The sequence below is a fragment of the Amaranthus tricolor genome, chromosome 4, assembly GCF_026212465.1.
Source record: "Amaranthus tricolor cultivar Red isolate AtriRed21 chromosome 4, ASM2621246v1, whole genome shotgun sequence".
Lineage (NCBI taxonomy): Eukaryota > Viridiplantae > Streptophyta > Magnoliopsida > Caryophyllales > Amaranthaceae > Amaranthus > Amaranthus tricolor.
Window position 1 is genome coordinate 13,409,065 of NC_080050.1, and position 19,214 is coordinate 13,428,278.

At 29.5% G+C, this 19,214-nt stretch overlaps 1 protein-coding gene across 1 annotated transcript; it reads left to right on the forward strand.

The window, feature by feature from the left end:
- Window positions 1–5,024: 5,024 nt before the first annotated feature.
- LOC130809845 (MADS-box protein SOC1) lies at window positions 5,025–18,826 on the forward strand. The gene is made up of 8 exons (XM_057675679.1): window positions 5,025–5,478; window positions 5,615–5,802; window positions 15,470–15,554; window positions 16,422–16,483; window positions 16,633–16,732; window positions 16,820–16,861; window positions 16,964–17,005; window positions 18,424–18,826. The coding sequence occupies exons 2-8, from the start codon at window positions 5,621–5,623 to the stop codon at window positions 18,568–18,570; spliced, it is 660 nt and encodes a 219-aa protein (XP_057531662.1). The 5' UTR covers window positions 5,025–5,478; window positions 5,615–5,620; the 3' UTR covers window positions 18,571–18,826.
- Window positions 18,827–19,214: the final 388 nt, after the last annotated feature.

Genomic DNA, 19,214 nt, shown 5'->3' on the forward strand with positions numbered 1-19,214 from the left:
ACCTCGACACACACACACACTACACACACACCACAACACACACACTACACACTACACACACACACACACGACACAACACACACACACACACTCACTCAACACTACACATCGACACCCCTACACCGCACTCACCCACACACACACAGACTCACACACACACACACACACTCACACACACACACACTACACACTACACACACCTCTCCACAACACACTCACCACACCCACACACACACACACTCCACACGACACACTACACACACACTACTCACCACACTCCCACACACACCCACACACACACACACCCACACACACACACTCACCACACCCACACACTCACACACTACCCACACAGAAACACACACACACCACTACACTACACGACACACACACACTCTCACACACACACACACACACTACACCGCACACCACTCACACACTCACACCACACACAGCACACACACACACCTACCCACACTCACATCACACACACTCACACCACACACTACACACTCACACTTACCACACACACACACACCTCTCACACCACACTCCTCACACTCACTAACACACCTCACACACGACTCACACTCACTCACTACACACTCACTCAACACTCACATCTCGACCCACACCACACACACCACTACTCAACTCACACACTCCACACACACACTCTCACACGACGACTACACTCACACTCACCACCTCACACACTATCACACACGACACACACTACACTCACACACACTCCACACACTACACACTCAATACACACACTCACACATACCACCACTCACACACTCACACACAGACACACCCACACCACACACACTCACTCACCACACACAGCTCACACACACCACTCGACACACTACACCACACACACTCACACCACACATCACACTACACAAACACTCATCACACCACACTCCAACCACACACATCACACCACACACAACTACACTCACACACACACCGACACTCACACACACACTCACCCCCACACACTCCACAACACTTCCTAACACACTCTCACACACTCACACTCACAACTACCGACACTCACACTACACACTACACACACACAATCACACACTACACAGTACACACACACGACACTCACACTCACACACTACTTAGCACACACACACACACTTCACACACAACACACACACATACACTCACACACACATACACTCACACAACAGACACACACACACTCACACCACTCACACAACAGCTCACACACCACACTACACTCAACACACACACACACTCACACACACACATCACACACAACACACACACGTCACACACACACACACTCGACACACACACTCACTCCACACACACACACTACACACACACACAGGACACACTCACACCCACACCTACACACGTCACGTTACACTACGACACACACTCAGACACAAAACACGACACACTCACACAAGACACACACACACACACACACACTCACACACCCACACACACACACTCGACACGACTCACACACACACATCACACGACTCACACACACTCTCAGACCGCCAATATGTAAGAATCAACAACTATAAGAGAGGATGAAACAAAAATGGCAAGAATCAAGAAAGGAAATAAAATGGAGAAGAAAAGAAGAGTAAGAAATGGCAAGAATCAAGAAAAGAAATAAAATGGAGAAGGAAGAAGATGTTGTTTTAATTATGAAAGTCAGAAAAAAAAATGAGGAAAAGGGAGTGAGGCTGTTACACACGCGTTAATGGCCCGCCCATACGTTCTCGTCCAAGTTTTTGTGCTATCAAAAATTGAAGGATATATTAAATTAAGTTGGGCAATTTCTCCATTTAATTTTGAGTTGTCTGTATTTGTTCTCTATTTGTTCTAATGAGTTTAATAATATTTCTATATTGGTCCTTTTATTTTATTTTGTATTATTTTTATTTTGGGTAATATTATCCCTATTTTTTCATTCTCATTCACATATATTTTTTCAAAAATTTTGCTCGTTTAATATTATCCCACACACTTTTTTATATCTCCATCACGTTCTTAATTTTGCGTCATTTGACATTGTACTCTTCAATTTTATGAGTATTGAAGAAGTAGCAAACTTATAGAGCAAGAGTACGAGTAGGCAAAAATTACTTTTACTTGGTTCGGATCATGTACTCTCTTATTTTCATTTGTTCTACCATTTACTTTTTGCGTAGACCTTAATGGAAACTTAAAAATCTAATAATTTTAATTATATGTTTTTAAAAATTCTAAAAAATTAATATTTAGAAATTATATATCGTCACAACTCTATCAAGATCATACATGATTATGTTTTTATGTAAATTGATAAGATTTAAATTATAGTTAAATTTTGACACTAAAATTCGAAAATTCTTTTTGAGAATAACATATGAAAACGAAAGGAGTACTATCTTTCACGCGCATCATTATAAGTTGATTCTCACTAGGAATAGTGGAGTAGAGCTAACCCGTTTAGAAATTTACTCATTTTGTGTCACTGAGATTTAAACGAAGAAAAGACGTGATTTTGAAGAATATATATAAGTTTTAAAATGTATATTAAATGAAGATAAAGAAGAATAAATTCAGTGGATGATAATCCTTTGCTTTAATTTTTTTTTCTCATTCACTTTTTTGTGCAGATTTCAATACAAATTTAAAGTTAAAATAATTCAATTGTGAGTTTTTTAAAATTTTAGAAAGTTGATATTTAGAAAATCTATATTCAGACGAATTTATTAAGATCCCACATAAATATTCTTTTATATAGATCGATGAGAAATCATAGACAAAGTTTGACACTAAATTCGTATATTCTATATGAAAAAAAAACATATGAAACCATAGTCAAAGTTGGACTTCTTCTTTTGAGAGCAAGATGCATTTGATGAGTTAGTTGTGCAAGAGGAAGTTCTCCAAGGCTACTGTTTTCATCATGGTCTGGACTGAGAATTTATACCAGACTTGAATCCAAAGGAAAGCTAAGATCTTTGAAGGAAAAGACTTAGCGGCTCGATATATGGCTAACACATTCATCTTTTATGTTGCTTCTAAACTTAAGGATGATAGGAACGATAGTCTTATTGTATAGTTTTTGGCTTTTTTGGGTTGGTTTGTTTGGCCTCACTTGTTGGTAGTTGCTTTGGTTGGTGCCTCCCTTTCGTATTTAGGGTGGTGTGTTTTTTCGTTTTATAAACTAGGTTGTAAAATGCTTTTTTGAAATTAATATATTCCTCTCAATCGCTAAAAAATAAATCAAAATGGAGGGAGTATTTAAAAAGAATTTAAGTATATCGTTGACAATGAAAAAAAGTGGTGGTGTTCATTTTCGAAAAACAATTGTTGCAAAATAAGAAGAAGAATTTAAAATAAAATTGATACAAATTGAGTAAAACAATAAAAAAATCAGCTACTCTCGTGAGAGACCGTCTTTTGGAGAGACGACCTCAAAATATGAAGTCCACATTTTTATTTCTTTTTTAAACTTGTATTAATTAAGCTATTTAACTCATATATATATGACGCATTTTAAGAAAAAGTCTCTCAACACAATTTGTGCAGAAAAAGACGAAATCAGTATAGAAAAATCCATTTTCGTACCAAGTAGCAGACTAGCAGTATTAGAAAAGATGGAAAAAAAAGGAAAGACAGCAAAAGAGAGGCAATAAATATGCGAATAGAAATAAAAGTCCAGAATAAGTTGGTGTCTGTGTCTGACATACTATGCATCTCATTTTAATCATCTGTCAAACATATGCGTTTTCGTTCTCCCATTGGTTTACTTGTACGGACGATGTTGATGTTTTATCTTCATTTTCTTTTCACCATCTATTTCTCCCCATTATTATGACCATTTCTTACTCCTTTTTTTTCTCTTGTTTCATTCTAGGATTCCTTCTTTTATTCTAACTTTAGATTATATTACTCCATTATTATATTATAATGTTTGTCGTAATTTTATCTTAATTCCTTCTATTCTATTCTAACTTAGATATAATTCAATTGTTGATTTAGACACCCAAAGAATAAATGTGAGTTTTTTGAAAAAAAAAGCAACATTTTCACTACTATGTGTGAAATATCATTACCAATTTTTAGAGAAGGGAAAAGAAATAATTAGAACACAACACTAAATAATATTTCAATGGGTCTTTTAAATAATGTTTTAGAATTAGTTTGTTTTAGACTGTGTGTATAAGTATTAATATCAACTTTATATGAACTGTTTTGTATAAAATTATATATTTTTTATTGTTACATTTAACATATATCAATTTAATGTTAGTATTATAGGATGAAAGAATATAATATTACGAATTTTTATGAGTGGAGTCTATCTAGATTCTAAAATTCAATAAATATTTTTTCTGTTGTTTTAGAAGAAAACTCTGGTTAAAAATATTTACTATTCAACTCATAACTTATTCTTAAACACTGTATTGCTACTATGAATATTCATTTAAAAGAACACTTTAATTATTTTATAAACTATATTGTTAGATTAAATTTATCTCAAACCATAAGAACACATATTCAAATGCTGACATCAACGCAAGAAAAGAGTTAATCTCAAAAAGACAAATCATCATTAATTGTAATTAATTAGTTGAATGTTGTCTTATAAAAGTAATTAATCAACATCATGATCAAGAATATTTAATGAGAAAACAAAAAGAGAAATAGTAGTAATAATAGACTTAAGTTCAACTAAAACATTATTTTACAAAAAATTAACTAAAACAAACTTAGGAAATAATAAAAAACTAATAGAAATGAATGATTCTCATCTTCAACCTTTAAATACACACTTTCCATTTCTTATCAATTTTCTTTCCTTCTAACTTTCCCTATCTTACCCAATTATACACCTCTTCCCATGTTATCCTGAAAGCTCTATAATTAAATTTCCATCAATTATATATCTTTCTCTATCTCAGGTTGTTGGTCATATATATTTCCTCTTTTCCCTTTAAGGGTTTTACTAAAACAAGAAAAGATTTAAGGTTTTACTACTTTTGATGATAAATAAATAAATTTAAATATAAATAAAAACAAAACACTTGTACATAAAAATTAAAAACTTTAGGGCAAAATTTTAGAGAGAGAAAGAGATATGAATAAGGAAAGGTAGGTCTAGTGAGATTATAACCATTGATAGTTACTACCTAAAAAAGGCAACTCAAGCAGATATTGAGACCAAATAAAAAGCTAAGCAAAGAAAAGAATAAATCAATCACAACCACCTGCTTCAAGTCACCCATTTTTATAAAAAGAACAAAAATGGGGTGGTCTTAAAATTTTCTTACATTATTCTCCTCAAAAAAAAAAAAAAAAAATAAATCCTACATCTGGGTTTTGTTTCTGATTGGATTCTTTCATCTGGGTTCATCTCCATTTTTATTTGTAGTAGAGATCCATATTTTCTGGGTTATTATTTCTTTTTTCTTGCTTAATTTGGTAAGTCAACTTTATTAATTTCATCCTTTTTATAAATCTTTTAATATTTTATATTGTTTTGGATGAATTTCTTATGCTTAAAAATTAATTAATTAATAAAAATTTGATGATTAATTTGAGAAAAATGAATAAATAGGCAAAGATGGTGAGGGGAAAAACTCAGATGAAGAGGATAGAGAATGCGACGAGCAGACAAGTGACGTTTTCAAAGCGTCGAAATGGATTGTTGAAGAAGGCTTTTGAGCTGAGTGTTCTTTGTGATGCTGAAGTCGCTCTTATTATTTTTTCTTCTAGAGGAAAACTATATGAATTTGCTAGCTGTAGGTATGATTTTTAACTCTTCTTTTACACTTTTATCTGTTTATCTTTGTTATACTATATATACTTAATTCAATGTTTCAATCCCAAAATAGACTAATTATCTACTTTTAAAAATAATATTCACGGATAAAGTTGTATATATCTCTAAATTCTAAATCTATGATTAATATGAGCAAATTTTTAAAACTTTTTAAAATTAATTAATAAGTTTAAGTATTCTCGAATATTCGAGATAAACCCAAGTATATATTAGAGTTGTACTATGGTACATTTCAAATATAGCCCTAATAAATTACACATTATGGGTTTGAAACATTATATTGTGATTTATTTTTAAAATACAATTCTTATACTTGATACTTAGGTGTGTTTTAAATGAACGATCAATAATTAAATATCAATATAAAATTTTCTAAATTTTAATTTGGTAAAGCATTTACTTTAATGAGCATAATATAATGCTAACACTCAATTGATTAGATGATTAGGGTTAGGGTTGAAGGGTTTTTATTTTCTCTGCTTCTAAACTCTGATAGCTGTGTTTCCACTAGGGTATTATCTATAAAATTTTGTGCATACTATAATTAGGAATATTATGTCACTGTTTTGAAGAAATTCAGTCCGATCAAGCTTTAAAATACTTCTACATTTTAGAAAATTTCTCTTTTAATTTAATTTCATCAATGAATAAAGTTTTTGTTTCTAATTAAAATGAAAAGGTTAAAATTCACTTAGAGGTCATTAGTAATATTTGATCTTCTTTTTATAAGTAGATTATTGGAGTGGTAAATTTTTCTCTTAAAGTAAGATATGTATTTACTCTACATGATTCTCAAGTCTTAATTGGATATTATATCAAGAAAATCAATTATCTATGCATTATTTTCTATTTTGATTTGTTATATGTAAGATGTTTCTTCTAATTTATCATTACTAGATATGACTATATGATCGATATATACATTATTAAATGGCAAAACATATATATAATTTATTTTCAGTGGTTTAGAACGAATAAGATAGATTTGATATTGTAGAGTCACATTTAACTTTTTTCTCTTTCACACTTCAATACGTTCGATCTACTCTTACATAATGTATGATTTGATTGTTTTAATTTACACCGTCTGTCAATTTGTAGTACTTAACACAAATGCATTGTTTTGTGTGTTGATATGTCAAATTGGTATGTTGTCGGCTTGTCCTACAATAATAGGACAGTAAAGAGAATAATATCAAAATGACAATGTATTATGAATTGAACTGCTGTCAAATCCGACGTGTCGATAAAAACTAGTTGTGGTTGATCAATGAGATAGCCAATATTTAGAAAAAGTAAAATTCAAATGTTGCAAAATAAAATCATAAAACACTAATACCTCTATATATTTAAGCTAACTTAAGTTCAAATGAGGGTATAATGTTATTGTACAATAAGCTTTGATACATACTCCTAAAAGTATATATGATGTAGAGTATACATAAATCAAGATTCCAAGTAATTAAGCGATACCATTAGAATAAAATTTCTTGAATCTTGAAACATAATCAACATACATTATAGTATGCGATGATGATTTAATTAAAAAACTATTATAGATGATTTATTAATTACCTAGCCCGAGGTTATTATGTACTACTACAAATAGTATATAGTAAAATTCTGAATTTGAATAGTAAAATGAAAATGGATTTGTCATTTATCAACTGACAAAGTAAGGTCCATACATATTGCTAGAATCAATGTGCATCTTCTACTTAATTTGTTATTTGTTTCCCTCTATTCTAACTATTCATTTTTTTAACTTTAAATAAATATTATTTATATTTTTATCTTTAAAAAATATTAAAAAAATTACTTCCTTTATTTTTTAGAGATTGTTACATTTTTTCATTTTATTTGGTTGCGAAAAATGGTTGGCATATGAGAGTACAATTGCATTGCTATGTGTTGAAAGTATATTCTTTTAATGGTTTGGATTTGTATTAAAATTAAGTTGGTCTCATAAAGATAAATGGTAAGGTCGTACAAAGTTTCTGATGAGAGTGTTTCCACGTTCTGGGACAGACTCACATTTGGTAAGAGTTAAACAGTACAAATTCAAATTAATAGTGAATTTGCCCTTTATGGAGATCCAATGGGTGCATATAATTATGTCACAAAAGTACAAAACTATATCTACATACTACTTCTATGAGGTTGAAACAATAGGAGTATCTTTTTATTCTGTAAATAATGTAAATATTAAATGAACTTCATCTCAAACATATTTGATTCTCCTCTTTGTGGAAAGTGATGTCTTAATTAGAGATTGAAGATATATGTATTTGATTGAATTAAATTAACTCATACTTATTGATCGTATACCTTTTATTTCTCTGAGTTTGCGATTGTTGTCAAAATTGTCCGATGATTTGCTTTTCTATTGCAAATTTTTAAAAAATGAAAAAATAGCTTCAATTGATGGTCTATTTTTAAACTTTAATTTAGCCTATCTTTTAATCATCAAATTTAACTTATTTTTTTATATGAAATTTATTTTTATATAAGAAAACTAATATTTACTAATTTGTTCCTTTACTAATTATCGAATCAACTCTATTTTTACTAAACTAAACTTATTATAAACTAGCAAGCTATCCAAAAGTGTACTTGCTAAACTTGTACTGTTTTTTTTTATAACTAAACTAGACATATACTTTCATCAATTATTTTATAGGTGAAAAGAATAGAGCTAGTGTTTTTTCTTTAAATATCATTAATTCTTCTGTCAAGATGAGTTTACTATTTGCCAATAATTTTATTTTGAACTGTCTCTTTTACTTTGCAATATTTTTATTGTAAGTAATATTTTCATCTCTTTCTTAAATTCCTATCCACAAATCTTATAACATTTTCTCTTACTTTTAATCCTATCGAAACAATTTGGTTTTACGTATCCTTTTCTAAATCTTTGTGGCATTATTTTATGTTGCCAATTCATTAGGATTGGGGGAGTAGCTACATTATTCGTAAGCATAACCAATGTCTTTCAAGTTGAACAATGTGGAGCACAATATGCTTGAAGAATAAAAGTACTGTTACATTGAAACAAAAACCATTTTCCCTTGGACATATGCACAATAATTTAATTTCCTATCTACATCAATATTATTTACCCCTTTGATATATGGTTTTGAATGTGGATAACAAAATGCTTGAACTTTTACATGCATTTTTATAGACAAACTCAATGGATCGAGCAATGTATATGGATCGATCAACAAACTGATTTGAGTCTGATTTTGGAGCCTTCATTGTTAGTCTTAGAGCATGAAATGACACCACTTGATAATTGCATGTGGAGTGTTCATTGCTCGATCCATTGATATAATTTTTTTCGATTTAAGATAGGTTAGAGAATCTTCACATGAAAAGAGGAAAAAGTATATTGCTTTCAGTAAGGTGAAAATCCAACCCTTATTATAAAAGTAAAAGGAAATTTTTAAACTATTAGGCTAATTTAAAATTCTCTATTTAATGTAATTGATCAATAGACACATAGATTGAATATGATTAATAAGGGGTTTAAAACTGAAACTACCTATAAAAAAGGAAACTAAATGACTACCCCATTTTAGAGTGCACTTCTACTCACTACATTTTCTTCATCTTTATGGATGATTTTGTGTTGCATGCACACTTTTAGTTAATAAGACTCTCGTGTGAGAGAGTGTATTACATAATACAACATATCCTGAGACCTCAACCATTAATTATGAACCACATGTGAGTTGTCTTACATTGGAGAAAGAAAAGAGCATATACCACTTTATAAACTTGAAGAGTTACTCCTACTAGTTTACTACTACCAAATAGTTTTTGTAGGGAACATCCTCTAGGTTTGTATGTGGATTATCTTTTCTCTTTATGTGGATTGGTCAGTCCCATTTTCTATATTCTAACACTTTATCAAAATCCTGTTTGTTGTTGAGCCTTTATAATTGGATATTTTTACTACATGTTAAAGGGCTTTAAAATTTAATGTTTATTTCGAATGAAGTTTTCAACTTTTATATTGGGCTAAAAATCTCAAGGAAGCTCACATATGAGGGGATATTAAAGAGTTTCTGCTAAATATATTTTATAAGCATTTCTCTTTATATTACAACGCATTTTTCAGCATTGTTTTGTTTATGCACTTATCATCAACTTTTTGTTCTTTCGTTAAATAAATTCCGCTCTCGTGAAAACAACAATTTCACCTAAACTAGTTTCTTTTAATTTAACATGGCTTAAAATTCTATCCTAGAGAACTCATGAACATCATAGAATTAATCATTACATGCTATGATTAAACACCTATAAACTATCACAATTTAAATAAAATTTGGACTCAATCTACACAAAGTTAAATACTTAAAGAATTTTTTTCTTTTTATTATCTTGTAAAAGGTTGGATCAAAACATAAATGCTCTGATACCAATTTATTTAAAAAATGATGTGTAAATAAAAAAGCTAAAGAATGGCAAAAATATTATTATCTTCTCTTTGATTGTAATTTTAATACATATACATTAATTGATTTTAAATAGAAAAGAAAACTAACTACCAATTATTAATAACTTGTTATCACATTAAGTGAAATAATTAAATGAATAAAATCTATACGAAACAAAAAATAAATTTGACACTATTCACCAATTACTTTGTTAGTATTTTATACTTAATTTATTATAAGTTGAAACACAATCCAAGGGAATCTTGTTTGATTATTTGTTTCAATGTCAATTTTAATGGTGTTAATTTTTTAAATGTTTTTAATTATATAAAAAATAGAGATATTAAATATAGAAACATGCAATTGCAAGCGTATGATTACAATTTAGGACAACAATAGGGATAAAAGAAAGTACTTATCTAAATATACTTATCTTAAAGCTACGATTAAACCACTGAAAGTAAAATTGACTAAAATTGTCCAATTTACTAAAAAAAAATAGTACTACATAGAAAAACCAATATGATCAATATATACATTAATTGGATTATGTAGGACTATTATGAGTCTTAAATAAGTAAACCAAAATCTAGAAAGACTAATTATAACCATGCATAATTTATCCTAAAATTAATTGATATTAAGTGGAGCATTCCACCACTTTATTATTGATAATCCTTTATATAGTATCACAAAGATTATGTTTGCCTTGTACATTCATTCTTACACTTACAGTCTTGACTCGTGACTAGGGGTGTAAGAAAATTGGTGAAAAACCGAACACTGAACCAAACCAAACCAAATCAAATAAGTGATTTGATTTGACGATATTTTAAATTTGGTTTGATTTGGACTAAATTTTAATTATAATTCGGTGTTCGGTTTTGGACTCGGTCTAGGGTCCAATAAAACCGAAAATACAAAAAATCGAAAAACCAAAATTTTAAAGGCATGTGATATCTTCCATTTGATATCAAATTAAAAACCTTAAAATTATTAATATGTATTTAGAAGCTTTAGAAAGAATAAGTTTGGAACATTACATGCAAATTTTATTTTCGGTGCAAAATATAAAAATCCGTGCAATTCTGTCTATTTGGTTCAATTTGACCGGATTGGTATTTTAAAATTTGGTTCGTTCAATTTGGATTATAAATATTATGATTTGGATTTCGACTGAAAATATCAAAACTGAATTTTATTCGGTTTGATTTGGATTTGTATCGAATCCAAACCAAAAACCAAACTTTCACCCCTACTCGTGACAATATTGTATATAATTGAAACGAATACAAAATATTATATTACTTATTATAAAATAGTGTACTAAATGATGCTATATTATTTATATAAAGATATTTAAAATAATTAAACATTCAAAATAATTAAACTTTCTAATAAAAATTTGATAATTGAAAATCACATTAATTTGAAAGATGCCAAAATTTAATATGGTATCAGAGCATCAAAATTGCTAAACACACCCTTATTTTTTTTTATTCCCTTCTATTAGCAGTATCCTCTTAAAACACTACTTATCTTCTTAATATTGTCCAATAAAAAGTCTTGCTAAAATTCACTTATTCCTCAAGCATCATTCAAGAAAATTTCTTCTTATATTCACCTTTGTGTATTTAATTATCTTTTTTTTTCTAATTCAAATATCTTTTGTATTTCTCATTGTAAATTTATTCTTAAGAATACATTCTTTTCCTTACAAGTAACTAAATAATCATATCTCATATGTTCACCCGATTAGTCTTTGATAGTAGACATCTTTTGCAATCTCACAAAATAAAAAGTACACATAATTTAACGATCCATTTTTAGCCATTAATTGTGATAATTCTTCATATATGACTCAGTTGTATTTAACCTATATTCCATTATATGTTGATGATATTAATCTAGGCCACTTGAATTGCATCTGTTCTTGAACTTTTACTATATATGTTGAAAATAAATTTTTATGTTGATTAAGGCCTCTTAGTTACCTTTTTTAGGTATTAGTGTCATTTGTGTGTCCATGTTTCTTACTCTTATCTTTAAAGAAGTATGTCGATGAGAATGTAGTGTGCATGTATGATAAACTTGCTACAAGCTTGTTAGTGCTTTAGTTGATATAAGTAATCTCAAAGTTGATTTAAATCCTCTAATTCCTCTTGTATCTCTATCTTGTTAGTCATCTTTAGTATCTCGTATTACTCACTCTAATGTTGCATATGCAATCAATTAGGCATGTTTATTGTTGTAAATTCCCAAGGTGCCTTGTTATGATGCTTTGAGCAGAACTTTGTGCTATTTTTGATGCATTATGTATCATTAATCATTGGTTATGTTTTTGTTTTACTAATTCCACATAACTAGTCACTTTTGTTGATGTACTTCTGGATATTACTCTTTTCGTCCTTAATAGATTGCAATAATGAGATTTTGCATAATTAAGATAAGGTGAAACCATTCAAATTTCTTTGAATGATATAAAAAACAGAGTTATTAAAATGTGTGTATTAGATTAAAAGAAAGTAGTAGAAACTTTTCCATAAAAGAAAGGAAAAAATTATCGTGAATAATACGAACTTTCACTGATTTTCCTATAATAATACGAACTTTTGATTAACCATGAACAATACCAACTTTGATATGAATTTTCCTAGAGCATCCTTAACCTGTTGTTTACCTACAATTATAGGTTAAGTTTTCCAAAAAAAAAAGGAAATTCAAAAAATAAAATAAAAAATACAATAAAAAAGAAAAAAAAAATTGAAAAAAACTAAATTCCTCACTGTACCCCTTCCCTATCCCCTGCCCAACCCCCATTCCTCATCCCCCACCACTACCACCATTCTCCACTCGCTGTCACTCCCATTCCCACCCATTTTCAGCCATTACCACCTTCATCAGAATCCACCACCAAAACCAACTCCTCTATCCCCTGCGCAAACTCCATCCCCCTCTACTCTTAACCACCATCAAACCTTTCCCTTCACTCCACCACCACCAACCGGCCTTCCCTAAACATCGCCCTGTGCAGCCTCCCTCACCTCCCTTCCCCTGATGCGGCCCCTACTAACAACCACCATAACCACCCACCCTAAATGCAAAACACCACCATAACCATCCCAGATTCAAACCAACATAATTTTTAATCTACCTTTTCACCACCAAATGCGACCATCAAAATCGATCAGCAGATATGGGTTGTTGGGCCTCATTGGGAGAGGGTGTCGTCGTAGGGGGAGGGGGGAGGTTGGCGGTGCACTGGTGGAGATTAAAGAGGGGAGATGGAATTATTTTTATTTAAATTTAATTTATCTTTTTTTAGGGAAGAATCACATGTTTTACAGGTTGCATTTAAATTTGGATGCAATGGAAAAATATACCCTAAATTTGATATTATTTAGGGTTAATTAAAAATTTGTATTATTGTAGGAAAATCAATTAAAGTTCACATTATTTTTGGTAATTTTGCCTACAAGAAATTGTAGCAAAGTAAAAGAGGTGGATTAAAAAGAAAAGTATGGCAATCTTTTACAACAAAGGGAGTATTGCTTTTTTTTTTTGGCATCAATGTCTATGGAACATATAATCGGTTTGAAGATAATCATTAGTGAAGTTACATGTGCATTAGTTACTAGTGCTAATAGCTTTCGTAAGCTTGTCTAGAAAAGCTCTTTGGATTTTATCTTATCTTAGTGCCAATGCTCCTCTATAACTACAATACCGATGTAGAGATGGTCATAAGTCTGGTCTAGGTTGAATCCAATTGGATTCGATCTGGTGATTCGAATTTGAATCTAGACGCATTTATTTTTTGTGGACTCATATTCAGACCTAGACCCTTAGGTTCTGAAAATTTTAGACCTGAATCCATACTCGTCGAGTCCCATGGATCTAGGGTCTTAAATAAGTCTTTAATATCTTCAATTTTATATGGATTAGAATTTTAAAAAGATAATATTATAAAAACATACATTAAGGAAAACAAATAAGATTTTATTTGACTATATTTTTATATTAAACATAGAAAAGTGTCAAATGAGATTAGTTGATGAATTGTAGTTGCTATAGTGGCCATAACTGCTATTAAAACCAGAGGAAGTATTAACAAACTTCTTATAGTTATCAGTCAAGCATAACTTGGTAGCATAACTTTTGGCGATATTGTTAATTAAGGGTTCAAAATCTATAAATGCTTAATTTCGGTCCTTATCTTACCATCAAATGTGTATTCCATATATTTCATAATATATTTGACAATAAATGCTACTTTTTATTGCTATTTTGTTTACTTTTGTAGTTATATTTGACAATTAAACCCTCTATCAATTTTTAATACTTTTAGGTATATGACATTAAAATTGTAGGTATTTTGCTATTTTTTAATTATTTTGATAGTTTTTATCGAATTATTTGATACAATAATAAAAAATATAACATGTTTTTTGTCTTTTTGTTAATTTTTAAATGGTTGATATAAGGGGTCGCTATACTCTTTGCTCCATCCCTATATTGATCAATAAACATCATTTCGATTGACGGAATTCCAAAGAATATAACATGTTATGCTCGGTTGAAGTAATTTATTTTGTTTCAAGGAAACAGTTGATTCATTATAAGTTATTAAAATTTCTTTGAATCAAGGTAATAATAAACAAGTCGAAAGTCTAATGACTAGATTAAAATTGGAGTAACCTTTGGAAAAATGTTTGTTAGAGTATATAGTATATCTTAGGGCTTTAATTATCAGTTTAAGTTTCAGTTTTTAATACCATGTCAAGAAACTAATTCAACCAAAACAAAAGCTAATGGTTGAAGCCTTAAAATATGTTATATTCTCTAACAATGTTACTTGTCGTTATAGGCAAAGCATCTAGCGTGAAGTAGAGATAACTTTCTTATGATCTTTGCTCAAGGAGGAAACCCTAAACATTGATCAAAATATCTTGCTTTTAGAGCATTTATTATTAGTTCAGATCCTAGCTAGGTTTTTGGTTGATTAAAAAAAAGTAAAAGATAATTTTTGTCAAAATATCTCTTCATATTCTCAATAATGAAGTTGAAACTTGACAACTTAATGAAGAAATGAATGTATTATATGTTAAATTTCATGCTCAAATTTGGTATTTACTATTTATATTTAATTGTTATTGGTGAGAGGTGAAATTGAAAAAGTGGAAAACATTAGTATGCAGGAAACAATTGGACGATATCAGAGGCACATAAGAGATGTTCAACCTGCCAAGGAGACTTCCATGGAAGAAAATATGCAGGTTATTCCTCCTTTGCTTGCATCAATTAATCATCACTTATAATTAATATTAGGTTATCTTATAACTTCCACTAAACTCGATTTTGCTGATTTTTACTGATTCAACTAATTTTTTCTAATTGAAACTATTTTTAACTAATTAAAACCGATTTTTACTTATTATAACTATTTTTTAATGACTGTAACTGATTTTTTAGTTATAAATTATACCGAGATTTACTGATTAAAATTGATTTTTATTGATTACAACTGATTTTTACTGATTGCAATTAATTTTTATTGATTGTCACTGATTTTTACTAATTAAAACTTATTTTTATTGATTATTTATTTTTTTTTAATGTGATCTAAACAAGGATTTATTATGCAAACGTAACAATCCTTTTGGAATTTCTTCAATTTCTAGTCTCATGAAGCGATTATCAATGTTACTAGCAATTAACATGTGACATTGTGATGAATTGTTCATGGCATTATGTTCAAAACTAACAAGTAATAGCATTAATTAATTATACATGATTATTTTGAGGGTAGAAAGTAATCACTTAAGTAATTTTTTGTTGGTAACAATTATATAAGTCCCGAATAATTAGCACACTTTCCGTCCTTAGTACTTCATCATTTTTCGATTTGAATTGTTACTCCCATTTTGAATCATTTTTATTTTTAGATAATAATCTATTGCTTTCTTTTAATTTTAACCATGCATTTTAACTCTCTTTTAATTATATCTATATAATTCATTATCCTTCTTTATTTATTATCAAATATTTACTAATTTTCTAAAAAAATCAATTTTCACTTTGCCGAGGGACAGAAGAGTGGTAGTTTTAGACTTTGGTTGTATTTATTTGTGATGAAATTGCAGAACTTGAAGGAGGAAACAGCGTGTTTGGTTAAGAAGATAGAGATCATTGAAGCTTCCAAACGGTACTAATGCTTTACTTTCACATAACCTCATTTAATACTTTTTGTTTATGTTTAGAATAAGTGAAGAACCCAAATTAAAGAAAAGTAATTGGAAAATTTATTGATTTATTTATTATTTATACATTTTAATCATTGAATTGTAATATTAGGAGGATCCTGGGAGAGAATCTAGGGTCGTGCAGTTTAGAAGAGCTGCAGCAGCTGGAAACCCAATTGGAAAAAAGTGTCACCAAAATTAGAGCAAGAAAGGTTTACTTCATTATATGCATTTAATTCTTCTTAATTATAATAATTAAAAAATTGTAGTTTAATTTGGGTTGTGCTCTATATTTTCAGAATCATGTTTTCAATGAACAAATAAAGCATTTTAGAGAAAAGGTATGTTATTATAATATGCTAATCCAACATTAATTCTCGAGTCTTGATTAATATTAATAAACTTCTTATAATTCAAGATGTCCATTTGTCATGAAAATCCAGGAGAAGCAACTTGCTGCAGAAAATGCAAGGCTAACTGAAAAGGTATTATACTCCTCTTCTATGATATTTGTTTGCGGAGAACAATTCAGCCTCTGGTTTTTGCTACATTTTTATTTTGATATTTTTATATGTCTCGTACTTTCTTTGTCCCCTATAGTTTAAATTAAAGATAAAATTACTGTTTTTCAAAAAATTGATAGATAATGATAATAAATAGAGAGATAATGAATTGTGTGGATAAAAATATATAAGTAAGTTAAAATGTATGAATGAGATTAAAAAGAAGTGGTGGGTCATAATCTAAATATAGAAATGGAAATTAAGTGGGACGAACTAAAATGGAAAATGCTGCAAATTAAATGTAATGGAGAGAGTATTATTTTTACATTTACCGTAGCTCACTTTCTTTTTTTAAAATATTTATTCACACATTTAGTTTATCTTTTTATTTGTTGCCCATATGGTGGCTAGATAGGAGACTGATATTACCCATAAAAAGTTTATATAAAACCTTTTCCCGCCTGTCTTTAGATTTTGGCCGAGCTCGATTTGAGCTAGCTAGTTGCTTAATCTACAGGTTTAATACTAAAAAAACTTTATCTTTTTTATTTCATTTATGCATATTTTACACTTCATAAAATCATCATTTTTACCCATTTTTGTCTTTTTTTTATTTTCTTAATTTTATCCTTATAGAAAATATTACGAGACAGAAATTTCTTTTTGGATGGCATGATTCTATAATATAGTATGATTGGGTCCTTACTAGCTTCTTATATTAATCCTTGAACCCTCGTTTTGTAAACAATCGTTTAGAATATTATTTGGTTTTAGGTAAGGAGGATCTAGCTAATGTATGTTAGAGGGGAAACAATCGTTTTGTAAATGAAAAACTAAACCTCCATTATCAAATCACAAATAAAACACTCTAGTTAATCAATGATTTTAATTTTAAATATATCTTAAAATAAAGCAAAAGTAGTACTTCTATTTTATTCGTCCATTTGAATTTAGAATATTATTTCACTTTTTTAATCGTCCAATTAATTTTGTTGTAATTTTATGTGGACATAAATTCATATATAATCTATCTCTTAATCTTTTCACAAATTAGATTTCCTTTTTATTTTATTTACATATTTATTACACCCACATATTTTTAAAATGTAGAGGACAAATAAATTTAAAACATAAGGCCCTAATAGTATGAAATAACCTTGAATTATTAGTTGTTTATTAAAAATTAAGTGATTTAAAAGCAAGTGGATGAAAAGGCTTCTTAGTGTAGAATTTTGTTTTGTAATAAAACTTAGCTTTTCAGCTAAATTAGAAATCATTTATTAGATATTTTTAGTTGTTTTGAGTAATTAAAAAGCTAAAAAGTCAATCAAAAAATTTAAAAAAAAAAAAAAGTCATTTGTGAAGTTGACGAGTGATTGTGGTGATGACAATAATGTCAGTATGAAATGCTGCCAAAGGAATCAATTGTGGCAAATACAGAAGATGCATCACCTTCAGAAGATACAATTAGCCAGATTTCTGACGTGGAAACAGATTTATTTATCGGATTACCAGAGACCAGAATTAAGCGTCTTACTAATAGATAGTTAATTAGCTGGTTAATTTTTAAGTAAGTAATTTACCAGCTAAATATGGTTCAGATTAAATACTGGGTATAGGCTTTTATGCAGTTTAATGGTTTATGAGGCTATGGTTGTCTATCTTTCTATGTTGAATCATCTAAAGCTTTGTACTCTGTACTCTGTATCATCATCTACCAGCTATTTACTCTACTTAAATTACTAATCTCTCTTCAATAATAATATATAAATTGCTAGAGTATAATAATAGTTTTATATTGATTATCTCATAATTTTATGTTGTAGATCTTCCATCTTGTTAGGTGCTTGTGATGGCTCTTACTTCACATTAACTCATCAGTTTTTTCCATTTTGCTCCCCAAATTGATTTATGAATTTAGTTATGGCCATGGGGGGAGTTACGTAATATTGAATCGGTCTCAAACCGTCAAAGAACTATCCCGAATCAGAACTGTCTGGAACATATTCACTAGTGTTCCGACCCAACATTTCAATGACGGTTTCAAATAGTGGTGGATTTAAAACAAAATTAAATGATGTTGATAATATTAAAAAAATTGCATACTAAGGGTTCAACCTGGATCAATGTTATCATATCAATTATCAAAGCTCATACTAATTTAACCGATACATCTATTACTATCTCTAAG